This window comes from Psittacula echo, assembly GCF_963264785.1.
Source record: "Psittacula echo genome assembly, chromosome: 16".
NCBI classification, from domain to species: domain Eukaryota; kingdom Metazoa; phylum Chordata; class Aves; order Psittaciformes; family Psittacidae; genus Psittacula; species Psittacula echo.
Genome location: NC_137752.1, coordinates 9052981 through 9071557, shown reverse-complemented (window position 1 = coordinate 9071557; position 18577 = coordinate 9052981). Strand labels below are relative to the sequence as shown.

General features: G+C 44.6%; 1 protein-coding gene across 1 annotated transcript; it reads right to left on the bottom strand.

The window, feature by feature from the left end:
- Positions 1-4697: 4697 nt before the first annotated feature.
- TNFSF15 (TNF superfamily member 15) lies at positions 4698-18465 on the bottom strand (the record flags this gene model as incomplete). The annotated part of the gene is made up of 4 exons (XM_080630546.1): positions 4698-5951; positions 11026-11073; positions 11622-11673; positions 18268-18465. 4 exons carry the CDS (start codon positions 18463-18465, stop codon positions 5521-5523), a joined length of 729 nt encoding a protein of 242 aa, XP_080486672.1. The 3' UTR covers positions 4698-5520.
- Between the last annotated feature and the right edge of the window lie 112 nt (positions 18466-18577).

Below are 18577 nucleotides of genomic sequence, written 5' to 3'. Positions count from 1 at the left end.
GCTGGTCGGCTTTATCCAGCCGAATGAGTGCAGTGCAGTGATCACATTCACTGAGTGCTGCTATTATCTTACTTGCATTTAGCTAAGAAAAGACTACGCACATCCCTGTGCAGCCCTGGGAGAAAAGTACCTCTATTATCCCCACCTTTCCCAGCTTATGTGGCCTTTCAGGAATGTGCATCTCTTCCCACTATCTGGCTAGAGAGGGAGCCTAGAAAATTGTTGAGAATACACACCTTTTATACGGTTAAAGGTAGGCAAAATGAAGCACAATGCTCGATGGGGGAGGCTGTATGTGCCACTTTATTTAGACTACAAAGATGATGCTAAGCTATTACCCTGGATGTGCAAAGCAGAGAATAAAATGGCAATAAATCAAATGAATTCTGCTTAGCTCAAGTTAAAACAGAAAATAAGTGGAAAATTATAATTTACTTTTGTTGTTCTTTTAAGTGTGAGGTTGCAATTAGATAGAAAACTCAACTCCCTCAATATTTTTGGTGTTCCAGCAGTTTGATTCCTATTCTGTAATGAAATCTTGGCTCATCTACAAAGGCTGCATTTGCAGGTGGATGGAAACCAGGGTAAACACATCCTCCGTCAGAGTTCTCAAGTAAAAACCTGCCTTAAGCCTTTAAGCAGAAACCTCTTCTGAAGCAATTCAAATGCGACACTCTGAGTTCCAGCCAGGAAAACAGAAGAAATTTTGAAAATACAAAATAATCTGGGTGAAAACTTCTCAATTTTGCTACTGTAATGAAAGAATTTGCATTCTTGGCAGCAGAGGAATTGAAGATAAAACAGCCAGGGTAAGAAATACATAGCCAGTGGTTGCTGCTACTTGTCTGACAGTGTAAGGACAGCAAAGTTTGAGCTAGAACAGGGCTAAGGTTGTCCATAGCTTGGCTGCCTTCATTTGACCCTCATCTGGCCAGGATTTCCTAGCTTTGTTGTGCCTGGAGCTGAACAACTGAAAGCATTCAATTGCTAAGCTGCCAAGGAGCTCTTATGCATGGTTATAGATGGGGCAAACCTGGCTTTTTGGCAGGGTGGTGATACTGTGGTTCCTGTCTCCCATGGGTGCTCAGTGGGTGCAGCTATGATGCAGTTTCTGATGATCATTGCTTTTCATTAGGACTTGCTCTTTGAAAACAGACTAAGAAATAGCAAAAAGAAGGAATCAGCTTTTCCCCACCCTAGAAAGGGACTGGCAAAGGAAATCTGCTCAACCTTTATGGCTTTGCCTTCTGTCTCTACAAGCCCTGGGGGAAAGACCGACTCAGAGTTCACTCTGGCAAGGGACCTCTAGCAATGCATAAAACAAGGATCATTCACACATTAGCACACAAGAAATAGGTTTCATATCAGCATTATCTGGCTCTACTGGCTCACTCCTCTTAATTGTGCCATTTGGTTAGAGTTTCTGAAACCAGGATCAAAAGTTGTCACGCTAATTAACTTGCATTTTTATTATCATAAAGCTTGGAAACATGAGGCTAAGTCAGTTCTACTGGTAAAAACACATCAGTGCTGAAGCACAAGGCGTTAATACAATCACTCATGTAAAATTCTTTACAATAGCAAAATGCTATACTGGTATCTAATACCCACATCTGGGCAAAGATTCTTGACATTTCCTGATTCTTCTAAAGAATGAACTTTCTCCTCATTTCTCATCTGAAATGATGGGCCATTTAGGAGATAAATAAAATACAGCACAGTGTGGTCAGTTATACCATACAGAGGTGAAAAATTAGATTCCCCCAACTTCCCTTTCTACTGGTGTGTTTATCCTAATAGCTACTGAACTGTTACGTCCAAACTCATCTCAGCAGTATCCTTTCCATCATTTGGGTTATGTTTTGCTAAGGAACATGACCTTCAACTTTACACCTCTACACCCTAATCCTGCCAACATACATGTGCTGGAGATGGTCCATGTAGGTGCTCCCGGATTTGGAGGGTTGCTCCTACAATGGTGTAGTTGATGGTGGCATAGGTAAAACATTTTATCCCCTTTTCATTTGAGCAATGTAGATTTTTATCCTTCCCATACACCAAACAGGAAAACTCAGCTTGCTTTGACAATGATACCCCTCTAGCCACAAGCTCAGGACTAAGTACAGCACAAGTATATGTCGGTAAGATTGGAGCTGTGATCTTATTGCTTGATTTACATTGACTTCTTTATGTCTACAGAGAGAAAGTTAATGCTTATATATCGATAGTTTTTAAGTGGAAAGGGAATGGTAGGTAAGTGAAACAAAAGATGAATCTGTGTTATATTTAGTGTTAGGTTTTTGGGGATCAAGGAGATTAAGGAAGGAGAAAGTTCCTGAGAACTGAAGTATTTTGAGCAGGCTTCACATAGATGAAAAATAATAAGAATAATTTCTTGCAATGGTTTTGTTCTGTTTCCTAAAAATATATAAAGGGTCAAACCCTGAAATCGCGTGTTTTTAACTTATTTAGCATGAGCTGCCTCTTTTACCCTTTTTCTCCAGCTTGGATTTTTTTTTCTTACAACTGTTTCAGTTTCACATCCACCCAAACCAAAACATGTTTTCAGTCTGATCACAAACAGAAAGGTCACTTGTTTACATGGCCAGATTGCATTGTCCTCTCATTCAACCGAAAATGCTGATGCGTCTGCATTTTCACTTCTCTAGAAATGATTTGCATTAAAGATGATTTTCTAATTCACTAAATGCAAACTTCTCAGAACACTTCAGTCCTTATTTAGCTTTGGGAAAAATCTGAGCATCCACTTCATGGATTCTGCCTGAGACATTTCCCTTTAAGCTCGTTCTCTGACTCATTTAGTTGGCTTTACTCTGACTTTAAGCCATTGGCTTCTGTGGAGGAGGATTTGATGTACCACAAGGTCAGAATCAATCCCTGCATATTTGTTCTATTTGTTGTTCACTATTACAGGAACATTATTAGCACTCAGAAGGGGGAAAATATGGGAGAAAGAGAGGATTTCCACTAGGGTAGATGTGAGGATTAATATGCTTGCACCACTTTAAAACAAGTAATGCCAAATATATTACTATATGCAATTTAAAATGTGCTAGTGTGCTAAATGCACTAAAAGCTGATGTGGGTGCAAAAGCCGGCTCTAACAGGACTACAGTAAATATCCTGGTGCCATGGATAACGGATCAAGAAAGTCCCACCTGTAATGGAGTTGCAGCAGGCAACATTTCGCTTGTGAAATGCACTGTTAGTGTACAGTGGACACAAATGATGTGCCTTGTGGTAGAAAAAGCTTGTTATTGCCAATGGGCTTCCTAGAACTTCTATGGAATATATACACGTGTATATTCCTTATATATGTCTATACATGTGCATATACCCCATAAAAAGCTCTTTTATTCTCTGCAAAATACTGCATTCACCGCTCCTCTCCTCCAGATCTCATATTTACCATCATTCAGAGCATGAGGCATTAAGGGATGATGACTTTAGATACAGTTTTTGTGGTAACCTGCTGTGCAAGCATTATGGCTTCAGAAGGATGCTGTATCATCTTATTTGTAGAAACAAAGAGATTTCTGAATTCTTATAGGTGTCTCAAACCAGCTAGAATTTGCACCCCAATTTTGCCCAAGGATAAACCAAATCCATCCTACATAACACTTCACAGAAGCTTTCCTATCTAGCAGCTGAGAATCACCTGTTCCAGACAGGTCACTTTTAAATTCTCCATTTATGAGATTTACCATGTGGTTTTATGGTCACTCAAAGTTCCTCCTTAGCTTACAAAGTTTTAAAGAGCTCTTAGTTTCTGTCAAAAACGTATTTTCCCTTCCTCCTTCATTGTCATTTTCCTATGCTTCAGCTGTGCTACTGACTTTGCCTTGTCTGCTCAAGCAGGTCTTTCTATAGCAATACATTATCTCCTGCTAGGAAGAGGCTCACTGTGGACAAAGCAGCTCGGTCTCTCTGCTGTTTAGGCTGCACATGGTCTTTTCTGTAGCTGGGATCTCTCAATCACAAAACTTCTTTGCTCATTTAAGCTCTTCAGCCTGAATCAATGCTATGTATTCCCCAACCTCAGCGACTCCCTAACACCAACAGTAGGCACTACCATGGCTTTGAGTGGAAATGAGGCAATCAAACCATGTTGCTGCTTCTGGCCAAAAAGTGGGAAATGGAGGAAATCCAATGAGGTGAGGAAGGAAAGAGAAAAAGATGCAGAGAGTGCATCTGGTCATTGCAGGAATGACTGGGTTGTAGGTGCTCACGTGTGAGACCTCGTTAGCAGATTAGACTGTAAAGTCCAAGTCTATGAGAACATGACCTGAGTCACTGTCAGTGATCTATTTATTGTGGAAGGAGAAAACAAGCTGGGGAATTTCCCTGAGAGACAGTAAGGTCTATGAAAATAAATAAGTGTGAGGTGGGGAGGTGAATGTTCTTGAGCTCCACACCTGGCCATGGAATGCCATGATGCTGTCTTCAGATCTAACCTTGTGTAAGGACTGTTGGTTGCCAGCCTTCGCCCAGGGAAAGGCTGGGGAGTCTCTTGTGGTTAGGGGACTGCTGCAGCATTGGCAATGGTTGCAGGGGGGAGCACCAAGACAGTGATTTCTTTAGCTGCACTTGCCTTGAATTAAAACATCATGGAAAGCAAAATGTCGCAGAGGTTTTCTCTCAGAATTTCAGTGGTTGAGTTAAAAGTGTGGGAATTTTTGGTACGTGCCTCACTGTGCCTTGTCTGTTCTGTTTTCCTAATGTTAAGACCTAGCAGGGATAGGTTTCATGCTGAAACAGAAAGTGTTCTTGGGGGGAAAAGAAATCAAAAGTAGCTTCTGCAAAGCACAAGATCTAATTTAAATCCAATTTAGAGGGAAACTGAAGGGATTAATGGAGCAGTTGATCTGAGCTTTGTTAGTGCAAAGTACTGCGCAAATCCTTTTAGAAATATCAATCTGTTTCTATGGTTCTAGAAGGAAATGATGGAAAGGAGTTATCTCTTAGAACTGAGAATCTGAAGAAGGGTCATGCAAAACTATACTGGAAGTGCTGGATAAAGTTCAAAACCACTTTTCTGTGGTTTTAATATATACATGGGAGGTGGAATTAGTGATGTAGCCTAGCTGCAATATTCCGGATCAATAATCCCACCCACAAACACAAACTGCTCCTTCCTATCTTACAAACTTTTGAAGAACTCTCAGTTTTCACTTTCAAAAATGTATTTTTCCTCCAATCCTACTTTCATTTTTTCCTGTTTGGTTGGTTGTTGGGTTTTTTTGGGGGTTGTTTTGGCTTTTTTTGTTGCTTTTTTTTTTTTTTTTTTTTTTTTTTAAGTTGTTTTTGCTTGTTTCAATTCAGCCTACAGCTTCAGCTTTCCCTACCCCTTAATGTAAGGCTGCAGAGAGCTGCAGAGAAGTGACAGTACAGAAGGATAACAGCACAGAGTTCGCACCCCAACATACACCCACAAAGCCAAGATCCAGTAAGGTCACACCAGGACCCTGCTGGGAAGAGCCTACCAGCTGCTGACAGGGACTACAATAAGAAAGCACCAAAGAAAGTTATATGTTCCTTGGTGTAATCCACCAGCTTGATGTCACTAACGTTGACCATTAGCCTGTCTCCTACTTTTAAGGAGACCACAGCACCCAGATAAATGGGTTGGAACCAGTTATTTCCATTTTCACTGAGGGTCTTGGTACCAGTCAGCAGCTTGGTGGGCACAGGGTAACTGTCAGTGACTTTGGTGATGACCTCAGTGACAGAGTTTGGTGTACTCTGACTTTGAATTGGCCCTCGGAAAGTGACCTGAGCATAGACATAGTAGTCCCCAGACACAGGTATCACCAGTGAGTTGCTGGAGTAACTCAGGTTGTTCTTGGTAAAGGCCAAGCCTAGCTTGTCTTCCCACTGCAGGATGGGCAGATGGCTTCCCGTGGTGGTGGTGGTGAGGTCTTGTTTCTTCACTGTGGGAAGAAGAAAGATAGAGAAGGAGTGGGTTAGTCTGCTTTAGCCAGGGATATGCTGCAGGATGCAACATGAGATCTCTACTTCAAAGGGTGAACTGTTTAAATGAGGTAATAAAAATGCTAGGACAGAAATGTTCTTATTTTACAGCTTAAAAGCTGAGATGAATTGGCTGCAGGCCAGCTATCCAGTGATGGTTTTGGAGGGTGTTCATAAGGCGTCCAGATTGAGCAATCAGGCGTTAAAGTCAAGGATGCTTTTGGAAGACCTTGGCCAGTACAGGCTGCCTGAAGGAGTATGCTGTGACTAAATATCCTGTTTGTGGGCAGATCCTGAATGATGAGGCTGTCCTTCCCAAAGGCTGAGCCTCATGGCACTGTGGAGCAATACCCTGCACATCCAAGGTACTATCTTACCTATTTACAGAGTAAAAACCTTGTCTTTGAGTGAAACCAGTGCTGGGGCAGTTGTACATGGTTACCATGCCTGTAGCTAATGGTTCAGGACAGGAATAAAAAGTATTAAAGCATCGTTTTCTTCAGTAGCTATGGATTGCAGTTATGTTTCTTAGACACTAGTGTGCATGCAAATATTTCCCCATGATCAGCACGATCTATCACCAAACACTGAGACACTTCTATTCCTGCCATTTTGCTTCTGAAGGATGTTAGGTTTTGTTTATCCCTTGTGTCAAGCTTCATGAATGCTCTCAATGAAATATTTTGCTTAGAATTGCCTTTGGTTTTCTGGTGTTGTTTGATTTTATTGAACACTCTTAAGACCCCGCTGTGCTTCAAGAGGCCCAAATCCAAAGCAGCACGTTACATTTAGAACCATTTTCTCTCTTTCGTTCTTTTCCTTTTCTTTTATTTGATGCTTTGCTGGAACAAAACCCTAAGCTGGTGTCAGCCTCAGCTTTCTCCAGACTTTTTTCCAGTCTTGTGGTTAACTGATCACCAGCAGAGCTCTAAGCCAGACCTCAGCATCAGTCTCATCCAGGCTGAGGATGCTCCCCTGGCTGCAAGGGTCTTAAGGGATGAATCAGGGAACTGCTGCCCTGTTTCCTTTGCCTCTCCTCCGCTCTTTCAGTTTCTCTCACACAGCAGCCAGGAGAATAAATCCTAGACTTATTCTTACTCATTTTTTAATGCAGGGAAGCAAAAGAGTTTTCTCTTTACTGTCTGCCACATGAAATTATTGTGGTAAAACAGCAGCTGAAGCAGTGGACAGGAAGAGGATAAAAACCATTCAGGTTCCGCCAGGTATTTAAATGAAACTGAAAAGTTAATCTTAAATGTTGAGAAAGACTGAGGCAGCTGATTTCCAGGAAATGAGACATTTTTCATGAGCTTGAATTAATGTTTACAGTTTATTTTGATTTAGTATTTGGGAAAGGGGAACATTTGCATGGGCAGGGATGCAAATGGAATGCAGATACTGATTACTCTGATACTCTCTTGACAATAACTGTTAGGTTTATCCTGGGTGAAATGGGATTCAGAAAAAGCAACGTGCTCATCTCCCAGTGGCACCTCTTTCTCTCTCTTTTCTAGAAATCAATAATCCCTAAAGAGACAAGAAGGTGTTAGGAGTGTGATTTCTTGCATATTCTCTGAGTAGCACAACAAAATAATGGGTGTTTTTCAGCCTGCCTGTCAGTGCTGCTGAAGTATCAAATCTTTCTGGTCTTTCCACAACAGGCAAAGTACATGAGGGGAGTATTTCTGTGTAGGAGGGATTGTGGGAGCAAGCCAAGCTAAGTTATAGCAGTATTATAAGAACTATAAGGGTTAGAGCTAATGGATCTTTTCCTTATACAAAGAGAGAGGAATAAAAGAAAGTGGAAGTGCTCATGGTCTGCCTCCATCCTCATCTACTTCTCAGGGTGCCTAAAGACAGGTCTGAGTCCTGGCAAAAGCTTAAGTAGCATTTGGGTCACTCTAAGGTTTACAAGAGGTTGGAGTAACTCGTCTCAGAGATCTGTTGATATCAGATGAAATATTGTCTGAGATGGGAAGGATCAGAAAAGATCAGAAAATTCCCAGAAAATGTCCTGGGCTCTTTTCCATCTCAGAAATTTTGGGGGGAAATTGAAGAGAAGCTGCATGTGAAATATACTTTTCCATGTAGAATGACGCATTGGGTGTTCTTCAATGTCTTCTATAACTAACAGGCAGCTTAAGTGAAGTACATGATTTCATAACTTCTACAATTAGGCAACTGTAAGTTTTACAGCTACAACCTCCCTTTTCGGATAAATCTCACTCTATTGATGCTCTCTATTTTCAAGTTAATTAATTTTTCCCATGCTTTCAATCCTGATCAAGGGGAAAAATTCCTAGTCATACAGGCCTTTGCATACAGTACATCTCCTTTTCTAGCAGCTTTTGCGCTTCGTAGTTTTCATTTACTTCTTTTGTAAATAGATAGAGCTATACTTCCTATCATGCTAATTCTTGAAGTCGATGAAATCCGCTTTTAATAAGGGGTTCATTGTTACAGTTCCTTCAACTTTCCTGTCTGCTATAAACTTTTGGCATCTCTTACATGTGAAATTATTTCTCCATTCCCCAAATCCCTTTTGACTTAGTCCCTTGCTGAAGAATCCCTTTTGCTTAACAGCTTTAGGGTACATTTTGGGACATATTGTTGAACTTGTGGGGTATCTAAGCTCTCATTGGTGTGAAAACCTGATACCGAACACTGGACTCTGAGGCCAGACTCTGAGTCTCAGTGAGAGATTAGAGTCCAAGTCTTCTGTTGTAGTAAAGCCCTCGAACAGCGTGTACTGCAAAGTCCTGTGGCTGCAGGGTCTTTGTTAGTCAAGATTGTGCCCTGGGAGTTTAATAACTGCCCTTAGAAAAGTCATTACTTCCAACCATCAAGTGGAACCAGAAAATAACCAGATTTAGTGGAGCGCATGGAGTCCATTGGCAGCTTAGTAAGTGTGAGCCAGGTACCTCAATGGGGTTTCTGCACCATGCCACAGGCTGGTGACAAGAAGGAATAGGCATTGGTCTGTATCGTGACCCAAAGTGCAACCAAACAAGTCAGAGAGGGGATGATGGCATGGGACAGTGAGCACTAAATACATGTTACTGTGCAGGAGAGAATGTGGATGAGAAAAGTCCTAGCTAGATATTCTTCACTAGCTATAGCCAGCCAGGAAGAAGAGATCTTGATGCCAGTTTGGATAAGTTCAAAATGCTCTGTGTGTGTTAGAAAGACCAAAAGCAGGTGGAAAATTCATAATAAAGGAACAGAAGTGAAAACACTAAGTCTATCGTTAATTCAATGGGGCATTGCTGTGAAAGTGCTGCGTTTAGTCCTTGTTCTTCTCATTCCTTTTCTCACCTTCAGATTATATGTGTCTAAAAGGCTATATGTGTCAGAATATATGTGTTGAAATAGAGAGCTGGAAGAGGTTTCCTACAAGTGAGAGTCTGTAGTCTACCACCTTTACTTTGCAAAATATACCTGCAGTGCAGGAATGCCCAATAGATTTGAAGAATAATTACTCCTTTTTCCCTTTCTTTGCATGAGCCATGGTTTCTGAGAAGAGAAGGAGGCACCCAAGAAATCATCATGCAGCAAGTCTGAAATAACAGGAATTATTTCCTGACTACGATGCACTGCTAAGCTCGGGAACTCATTGCCACAGGGTTCAGCACCAGAAATAAGCTTGGGCTAAAAAAAGGATCAAAGATAAGTTCATGGGAATTAGGTTCTCTGATGCGTACATAGCACTGCAGCCTCTTTGCGCAGAATCCCCTTAGCTTTTTCTTTTCATGCTTGCTGTGGCCAAATGTGACTGCCCCCTCTCTCTAGCATGGGGAGAGTTTGGAAATGGAGAGACTTACACTAGCAGATACGGTCCTTTTGCTCTTGCAAATGTGCACTCAAGCAAAGATATGATTCTGAATAAGGACAGGTCAGTTTTGGAGCTCTAGCAACCTTCATGCAAAAGGGGATGGGACCAAGGAAGGAACTTGTGGATTAGGGAAAGTAAACTACGTTGGGAAAGAAATCACCTCTGGAATACAGGTTGATTTAACCCTGTAGGTGAATATGTGTGAAGCATCATGCCACTTCTTGCATGTTTCAAGTTACTAACATGCTCCCCTGGTACAATACACAGGGCATTGGGGTTGCCTCTGCAGTGAGGTTTTGAGAGCTGTAGGTTGCTCTAGGTCACGGCAGCTGGAGAGCCTTTCAGCATTCTGCTCCATCCACATGGGGACCAGCCATGAATTTTTCCTCTTTCCTGGAAATACCTGTGTTTTCCAGGTGGAGGGAGCTGGTGAGGATGGGGAAGGGCTCAGGACAGTGTCCTTGGTGTGGTGACAGCTACACTTTCAAGGCTGAGGTAGTGAGATGGTGGCCTTGGGTCCTGCAGATGCTAGTAGCCCCTTAGAAACATACTGCAGCCTACCCTGCAATAAAGCTTCATGGCAGCACCTTCCTAATACAGGATAAGGGCTTGGAGGTGTTCACCCTTCCTTTGCTTGCTCTGGCATGTTAGAGTTGATCTCACGGAAAACAGGAGCAGTTTGATGGCAACATGGTGTGTGTGGCCTGAGCCAGACCTCGCAGGAAAATAAGGTCTAAACCTGGTCTTATTTTACCTGATTTTTCTCCCAAAACTGGTAGTTCTTTCCACTTCATTGGTCCATGTGGACTCCTTTCCTTGCCTTTTCTAAGGGATTCAGCAGATCACTAAGATACCAGGCACCTACCTAAGTACAGTTGCAAGAGCTGCTCTTTCAGTGGAAGAAACATAGAATCATTGAATCCTAGAATGGTTTGTGTTGGAAAGGACCTGAAGATCAACTAGTTCCAAACCCTTTGCCATGGGCAGAGATGCCTTATTCCATCTTGAAAAGGCGGCAACACTCCTACCTCCTTTGCAGGGCCTTTCCTACAAACACAGCCTGCAGTCAATCTGTTGTGGTCAGTATGGCAAAGGTGATGATTATTTTCCTTACAACACTTGATCCTATCAGATCCGTATAAACAGAGGTTACATCTGCTGGAATACTCATGGGAAATGCTTCATTTTTGAACAAGCATTACCTGTCAGGTGAGCTCTTGGCTTTTCAGCGCTGGAAAGTGTATCTGTAACTGAGGGGAAAAAAGGGAAAAGTCATGAGTAAGCATGTTAGATGCTAGTCAAGTCAATGAGATGCGAGTGGTGATCAGTGCTGCTGAGGAAGCCTGTGCAGCCCCTTTCCATTTCTGCATATGAGTCAGGAGTTACTTGCTGAGATTGTTTATTGACACCATTGAGGTAATAAAATCCCTTGGCATAAGGGTGAGCTTGTCCTGGCTGTGTCTTACATTTCTGGAAGGTGAACTGAGGGGAGCTGTGGTGTCCATGGATCAGAGGGCTGTGTGCACGGGCTCCCGAATCCATGTTATGCTGATCCCAGAGAGCTGTTGGGGATGTCTGTGCCTGCATTAGAAAGAGCTTGCCCCGTCCTGGGATTAGGAGTGGCTCGCACTTTCACCATGGCCCCAGTTATCTCCCTGCATCTTGTCACTGAGGTTTGTCTCTGTCTGCCCTGGCTTGTCTGGCTTGGGAGGGGTTTGGGTGCTGCAGCGGTGATTGCTAAACCTCAGCACACAAAGGTGTTGGGGATGGGGTGGGGGGGAAGAACAGGCAAACTTACCGGTATCTACTGCCCGTTGCTTCAGAAAGTGAAAGCCCCTCTCTTCTGTGACCTGCAGAAGAGATTCCAACCAGTTAGTTCCAGGCTCCAGGGTGTACAGCACCGACACAGAGGGTCTTGTTTGTGTTATCCCAGAAAATGGAATGTGCTACAGTGACATTACCGAGTTCAGCTAGAGTTTTTGTGTAAAAGGACAAGCCCTGACAAGGCTTTGCTTCATTGCAAGAGCTTTCTGCTGTTTGAAACTGCCTGTGTCTCTGAAAGGGTGCCAGGGACAGGACCTGGGCTCCTGTAGTGGTGGTTGTGTTCATCTCCAGTCTTGTTTAGAGGCTGGACAAGCCTTTGGCACAACTGGGAGAAGACTGGCAGAGTGGCTGGTGTGAATTAGTGATCGCTAGCCCTCCACTGGGGTGGTGACTCCATCCAGCATTACTGGAGCATCTCTGCTGCTCAGAGACTCTCCTGTTCCTCAGTCCTTGCAGAGCAATTCCTCCCTGTCTCAAGACTGTCTGCAATGTTGGGCAGCCTCCTTGGAGGATGGAAAGGAGCTGAGCCTGTCGAAGAGTGCAGGTGGCAGAGGGTGAGCTCTGCAGCTCACTGATGCTCTACCAAGGGAAGGCAGGGTGATTCCCAGTTCCTTGCCTCTTACGTTTTGGTCCAGAGCTGAGCCCCAGCATGCTCACAACCCACCCCTGTGCCAACATGCATTTGCATAGCAGCAGGACGTGGCCCTAGGCTGCACCAAGTGGTTCTGATGTTTAGGTCAAGCAGTTCAAAGGGAAGCTGCTGTTTGTCTGCTGCATGTCTAACACGGCTGGTCCTTCTGAGTAATGCTTGGGCACAGCCAGTGGCTTCTTGCCAAGTGCCAGTTCTTTAATGGCTCCTAACTGCAGGATGCTGTGAGATGCTGAATCTGGATCCAGCCTCCCTCTGGTGTGAGGAGCATCCCTTATGCCCTCCCCAGGACACAGTTCATTGCAGGTCTATGCCAACAGGGTGGCTGCAGAGAGAACACAGTCTGGGATATGCAGCCAGCTCAGGGTTGGCTGTCAGGAACCCCATTACTCAATGTTTGTCAGGAGCACATTGGTCTGATATAGTGTGTTTTATGAACAGCTGCAATAAAGACATCAAATAGAGTAAACTGCCACTGCTCAGCTTGCAGGTAATGATTTGATGCATATTACTTCATAAACAGGTTGAAATAATATTAACACATGGATGATGAAGCTGTCTCCTGGTGCCTGTATCTTGCACAACTTCAAATACTACAGGAGAAGTAAGAAATAGATAATATGTAGTGGCTGGGAGAAGAAGACTGGTTTTGAGAGGAGAATCACAGGCTGCCTGAGTTTGGGGACTGCCAGCTACACTAGTAAGCCCAGAGATATTTTAGTTTTACTATAGGGAACATCCCTGTGCTCCTGCAGAAAGCCACGATTTCTAAAACAGTTATTCCAGTGTGTTGGAATAAAACGGAGAAGGAAAACTGCAGGGAATATTCTCTTTTTTAAACCCCTTCACCACCTGTACGCACATAGATAGCCCAGCCACAGCACTCTGCTGCTCTGCAGGAAACACTATGCAGAAGAGATGGTGATGTGAAAACTCTGTGTGGTGTTGCACCGCCAGTAAGATATCTGGGCTTTTCATTATGACTAATGAGTTTCTTAAGGGTCCTGTCTGCTCCCTGTGGCATCTAAACGTGACTGTACTTCTGATGGGACACAATCATAGCCAGGTGATGTGACATTGTCATAGCCAGGTGACTTTGTCTTTCCCTTGGTGGGAAGCACAAGATGCACGTGGAGGATTTCCCTCAAGCATTCCTCCCTTGCTTTTGGCCAGATGTCTGTGTCGATGAGTTCATTTACACCATTCTTTCTATGATGCTTCCTACATATTTATGAAGTGACATACTTTCTAACGATGCTCAGTACCGCACTGAGCTGCAAATCAACCACAAACCTACATTTAATCATGTAGCTTCAGTGGGACTGTTTAAATATGTAAAGCCTAGCTTCCGCTCAAGTACTCTAAATAAACTCGGATGTTGCAGTACAAACAGAGATGATAGGAAAGTGGGAAGGATTGCAAGAAGATTTCTGGGTTATTTTGGGGTTTTTCTTGGTTTTGGTTGGGTTTGTTGGTTTCTTTTTTTTAATAAGAAAAACGTTTTGACTGAAAGCTGAGGAGAAAGCATTCAGAGATGCTAAAGAACAGTATAATGCAGAAGATAGAGCAGGGTGTTGTGAGGTGTGGAGTTATTCTGTTGCTTGGTAAAGTTAGGGCTCTTATTTTTCCTAATTATGCTATTTGATAAGAATATATATTGCTAAAGCCAAAAAGAAAAGCTGAGCATCCTCACTCACATGCTTTGCCTCTTGCACCTCCAGGAAGGGCTGGGTCTATTTGGTGAGGAACTGCATGGGAAAAGCAGCTTGGCATTGCAGGCAGAGAGATTAATAAGCAAAATATCCCCGACACCTCCATCCTATTTGTTTTTAGGACAAAATACTGTTTTACGGGCAGGGTCTGTGCAGGTCATACATGGTACATGCACACAAGAGTTTTGCTAGGTCCAGAGATGCTGCATGGCCTGGGCTGGGCAGTTTTGGTAGGGACCTGTCCTGTGCCACTAAAAACTGGCTTTGATGCCCTTCAAGGGCCTTTAGGTACAGGCCAAGGGGAATGGCTTTAACCTGCCCGAGGGGAGACTAAGATGAGCTCTTAGGCAGAAGCTCTTCCCTGTGAGGGTGCTGAGGCGCTGGCACAGGGTGCCCAGAGAAGCTGTGGCTGCCCCATCCCTGGCAGTGTTCAAGGCCAGGTTGGACACAGGGGCTTGGAGCAAGCTGCTCCAGTGGAAGGTGTCCCTGCCCGTGGCAGGGGTTGGAGCTGGAGGAGCTTTAAGGTCCCTTCCAACACAAACCAGGCTGGGATTCTATAATTCTATGACTTTAATGTCCCTCCTGTACTGCAACAGCTCCCTTCTTCATTGCAAGACTGACGTGGCACACAGGCTCCTGTCAACCCTTTGAACGGGTTCTGGAATTTCCTTTACACTGCTTGTGATCCTGGCATGCCAGGGATGCCATGAAAATAAACCCAAGCAACAACATCTCCAGAGCACAGGACTTGATGCTCTGCTTTGCTGGCCTAGCTGAACAGGTTGCTAAGGCAGCCAGAAGATGCTCTCCTGGCTGCTGTGCTGTTCCCATGGTAGATCTGTGCACTCAAACTGAAACTTGGCTTCCCTTTGGGGGAAGGATATACACCATTCCTGGACCTTCCTCTGGAAAGGCATCATTAGAGCCTTTTACAGATTTCCTGCTGATAACACCAGCCGTGTGCCATTGCTTAAAGATCCCTAGAGCCCTATTTCCTCACCTTGCTCTGCCCTCCAGGACAAAATGAAGTGATTTCTTTTTTCCAAATGGGAAGCAGCGTAGTGAGCCTGGAAGGTGTCCAGGGAGGAAACCCATCATCAGGCTTCAATTATTCGTGCAAGATACATTATACCATGAGAAAGAGAGAACCGGTGGCTCACCCGTGTTGCTGTGATGACTTAACTTGCCCTGATTTTTTCTGAAAGAGACATTTCCTGAGGAAAAGGTGGGTTTGTGTCCCTTTGGAAGCAGAATGTGACACCACGTGCACCCACACAGAGGCAGAAATGAATGCAGGTGAATGCAAGCAGCAGAACCCTATTGTACAAACCTTCCCCAGCTCCCTTCTCACTCCTCCTTGCTTCAGGGAGGATGGGCTTCTGCTTTTCACCTGCTGCTGAGTTCCCCCCTTCCCACTGTCCTGATGCACATGAAGTTGATAATGTGGCATGTGTGAGCTCAGCTGTGGATCTGGGCAAGAAGAGGACTCTTGTGAGCTTGCCGATGCAAGGGTCAGTGGGAGAACATGAATCTGGTGCAAACTTGGGTCTGCCCACTTGCTCCCGGTACGCCCAGGGCATCCACACCCCAAAACCAGTGCCACAGAGAGCTCTGACACATTCACCTGGGCTCAACCTTGTCCTTCTAGGTTGGATTAGGATTGGAATAATTAGATATTAGGTCAAATATTAATATTAGATTAAATATTAGATATTAGAGAGGAGACTGAGATGAGCTCTTAGGCAGAAGCTCTTCCCTGTGAGGGTGCTGAGGCGCTGGCACAGGGTGCCCAGAGAAGCTGTGGCTGCCCCATCCCTGGCAGTGTTCAAGGCCAGGTTGGACACAGGGGCTTGGAGCAAGCTGCTCTAGTGGAAGGGGTCCCTGCCCGTGGCAGGGGTTGGAGCTGGAGGAGCTTTGAGGTCCTTTCCAGCACAAACCATTCCATGATTCTATGATGTGATTCTATCATTCTGGTTTGGGTTATCAAAGGGGAACATGAGGAAAGCACATCCTTCAGCAATCCACTTGTAACACTTAAGATGCAGTAGGAAATGCAAAAAGTCATTTTCCGGGAGCCTTTATGCCTGGAAATGTTCTCATAGACTGAAATGCTCTACGGGCGTGCTGAGGTGCAGGACTGAGTGCTCAGTGTGACACAACGCTATGGGGAATTAACAGAAAGTCACATAGGCAAACAGAGCGCTCTGCTGCTGGACCGCACTGGTGACAGTCACCAGCAGTGAATGGAAAGCAGGATCCAGCTGAACTGCAGCTCCACCTCTGGCCTTGGCACAAAGGCAACAGGCAGCCAGCCAGCCCCAATGATTATTCTCTTCCTAACTGGGACTCACAAGAGGCTGTAAGTCATCTGATCACCTCATTGCATCACTGTAGGAGTACTATGCACTAACAGTCTGTGCATACGCATGGAAAAACACACTGGTGTAGCCCGGGCTAGAGCAAACCTAATGGCTTAAATTGTGCTTTTCCTCTTCAGGAGCCAAACCCATTCACAGAAATACTTTGGTAACTCTGCCAACAAGGTCAAGAGCCAGGAACACATTAGTCCAATCAGACAGGCTAACGTTTCGCTATTATTTCACTCTAAGATAATTTCAAGAACTGAACTATTCTGCTCTGTACAACCTCACAGGGCAATGCAGCTGAGATTGCCCAAAGCACCTCTTCACCCTGTGTGCACCTGCTCTAGCTGGCCTGAACCAGAGTCACAAATTGGTTTGGTTTGGAAAGGACCTTAAGATCATTCAGTCCCAACCCCTGCCACGGGCAGGGACACCTTCCACTGGAGCAGCTTGCTCCAAGCCCCTGTGTCCAACCTGGCCTTGAACAATGCCAGGGATGGGGCATTGCCATTTCTTTGGGCAACCTGTGCCAGTGCCTCAGCACCTTCACAGTAAAGAACTTCTTCTGTGTAAGTTTGAACCTGTCACCCCTTGTCCTATCACTACAGTCCCTGATGAAGAGTCCCTCTCCAGCATCCTTGTGATAGCAGTAAGAGGGTCAATGCAGTAACATGCGCTTTCCATACACAAGAAATAAATAGGCAGATTTAACAGCCCTAGGTACTGCCCAGGCCTGATGCATCTCCTCTTAACTCTGCACAAAGGTTTAATAAAAACACAGAAGATGCTGCACCCTAAGGCCAGCATCACTTGGGTGTGAGATGGAAGCTGTGTAGACTCGTGCCAGCCCCAGTTAGACTTCGTCCCTGTGCAGCCCAGAACGCATGCGTGCAGCCATGGGTACGGCTCAATGCTCTCCAAACATCCTTAGGCTAAAGGTGTGTGAGGTTAGAAAGCTGCCTTCAAGGCCACTTGCTCACATTGCTTTCTTTTTTGTGGTTCCTAAGTGAGCATAGAACAAGTGAGATAATTATTGGGGGAATTTCAAACCTGAAGCTAAATTCAAACCATAATTCTTCTGACCTGTAAGTGTATACACATCATTCCAGCATGGGGCAGTCCTCCTGAATTCATAGTCTACTGTGGAAATAGGCACTTGTTTGCCGTCTGGCACAAGAAGGAGTGGGGCAGCATAGAAAAGCATTAGAAGCAACTATAGCAGCAAGCTTATACTGCTAGGAGCAAAGTGAGTTTAGTTGTTTGTCAAAGGAGATGAGCGGAGGAGATCCCTAGATCTAGAGAAAGTTTTGATGGGGAGTAAAATTGGGATGTGAAATTTAAGGTTAGACTCCTTAATTGTCTCAAATCATGCCATTGTAGGAGTTTGTATTAATAATAAGCAAGAGCTGTATCTCTCTGTCCAGTGATGGATGATGGGCACTGACCCGTTGACATCACCAACACAGTCAGCAGATGTTTCCTGAAACAGGACACTGGGAGGGGAATTCTCATTTCTTAACATGAAAGAAAGGAAGAAAATCAACCATAGTGTCAAAATCTGGCTGAGATCAGTGGAGAGGCACTGATTTCCATCAACTAGCCATTTTTCTTAAGTGTTTCCTACAGCACACCACTGAAAGTTTTAAAGTTGTGCCTTTTGCTGTGACTTTAATGAAATTAAGAGGAGCAGAAACCGTTGCCTACAAAGACCAAACCAAAATAACATTTATCCCAGGCAGATTTGCTCTGAGTAAGGAAGAAGGAATGTAACGGCGAGTTTCTTGCATTCCCTTAAACGTGAGAAACTCATGAAGAGCATAAAAGAACCAAACAAATCCAACCCTGGAGACGAAGGACGCAGCGCAGCAAGATAGAAATCAGCCATCAGTCTCTTACCTGTCCAGCACAGGAGCTGGGTGCTCTGAGGTGTCCAACCAGCAGGTAGGCAATGGGCAGCACGAGGACCAGCACGGAGAGCAGGCACAGCAGCACTGCGCACCGTATCCTCTTCAGATCCTCCCGGAGGTGCATCCTGGCAGCTGGGTTGGTCCCAGGAGCCACTTCTTCCATAATGATCTCAGCCCCACGATCCATGCCTGCGCCTAGCACGCGAGCTGCTGCTGATCCTGGATGAGAACTGGGAATGGCAAAGTCTCCTCTGGTGTCTGCCCTGCATGGAGACCCCCATTAAATAAGAGCTGCCCCG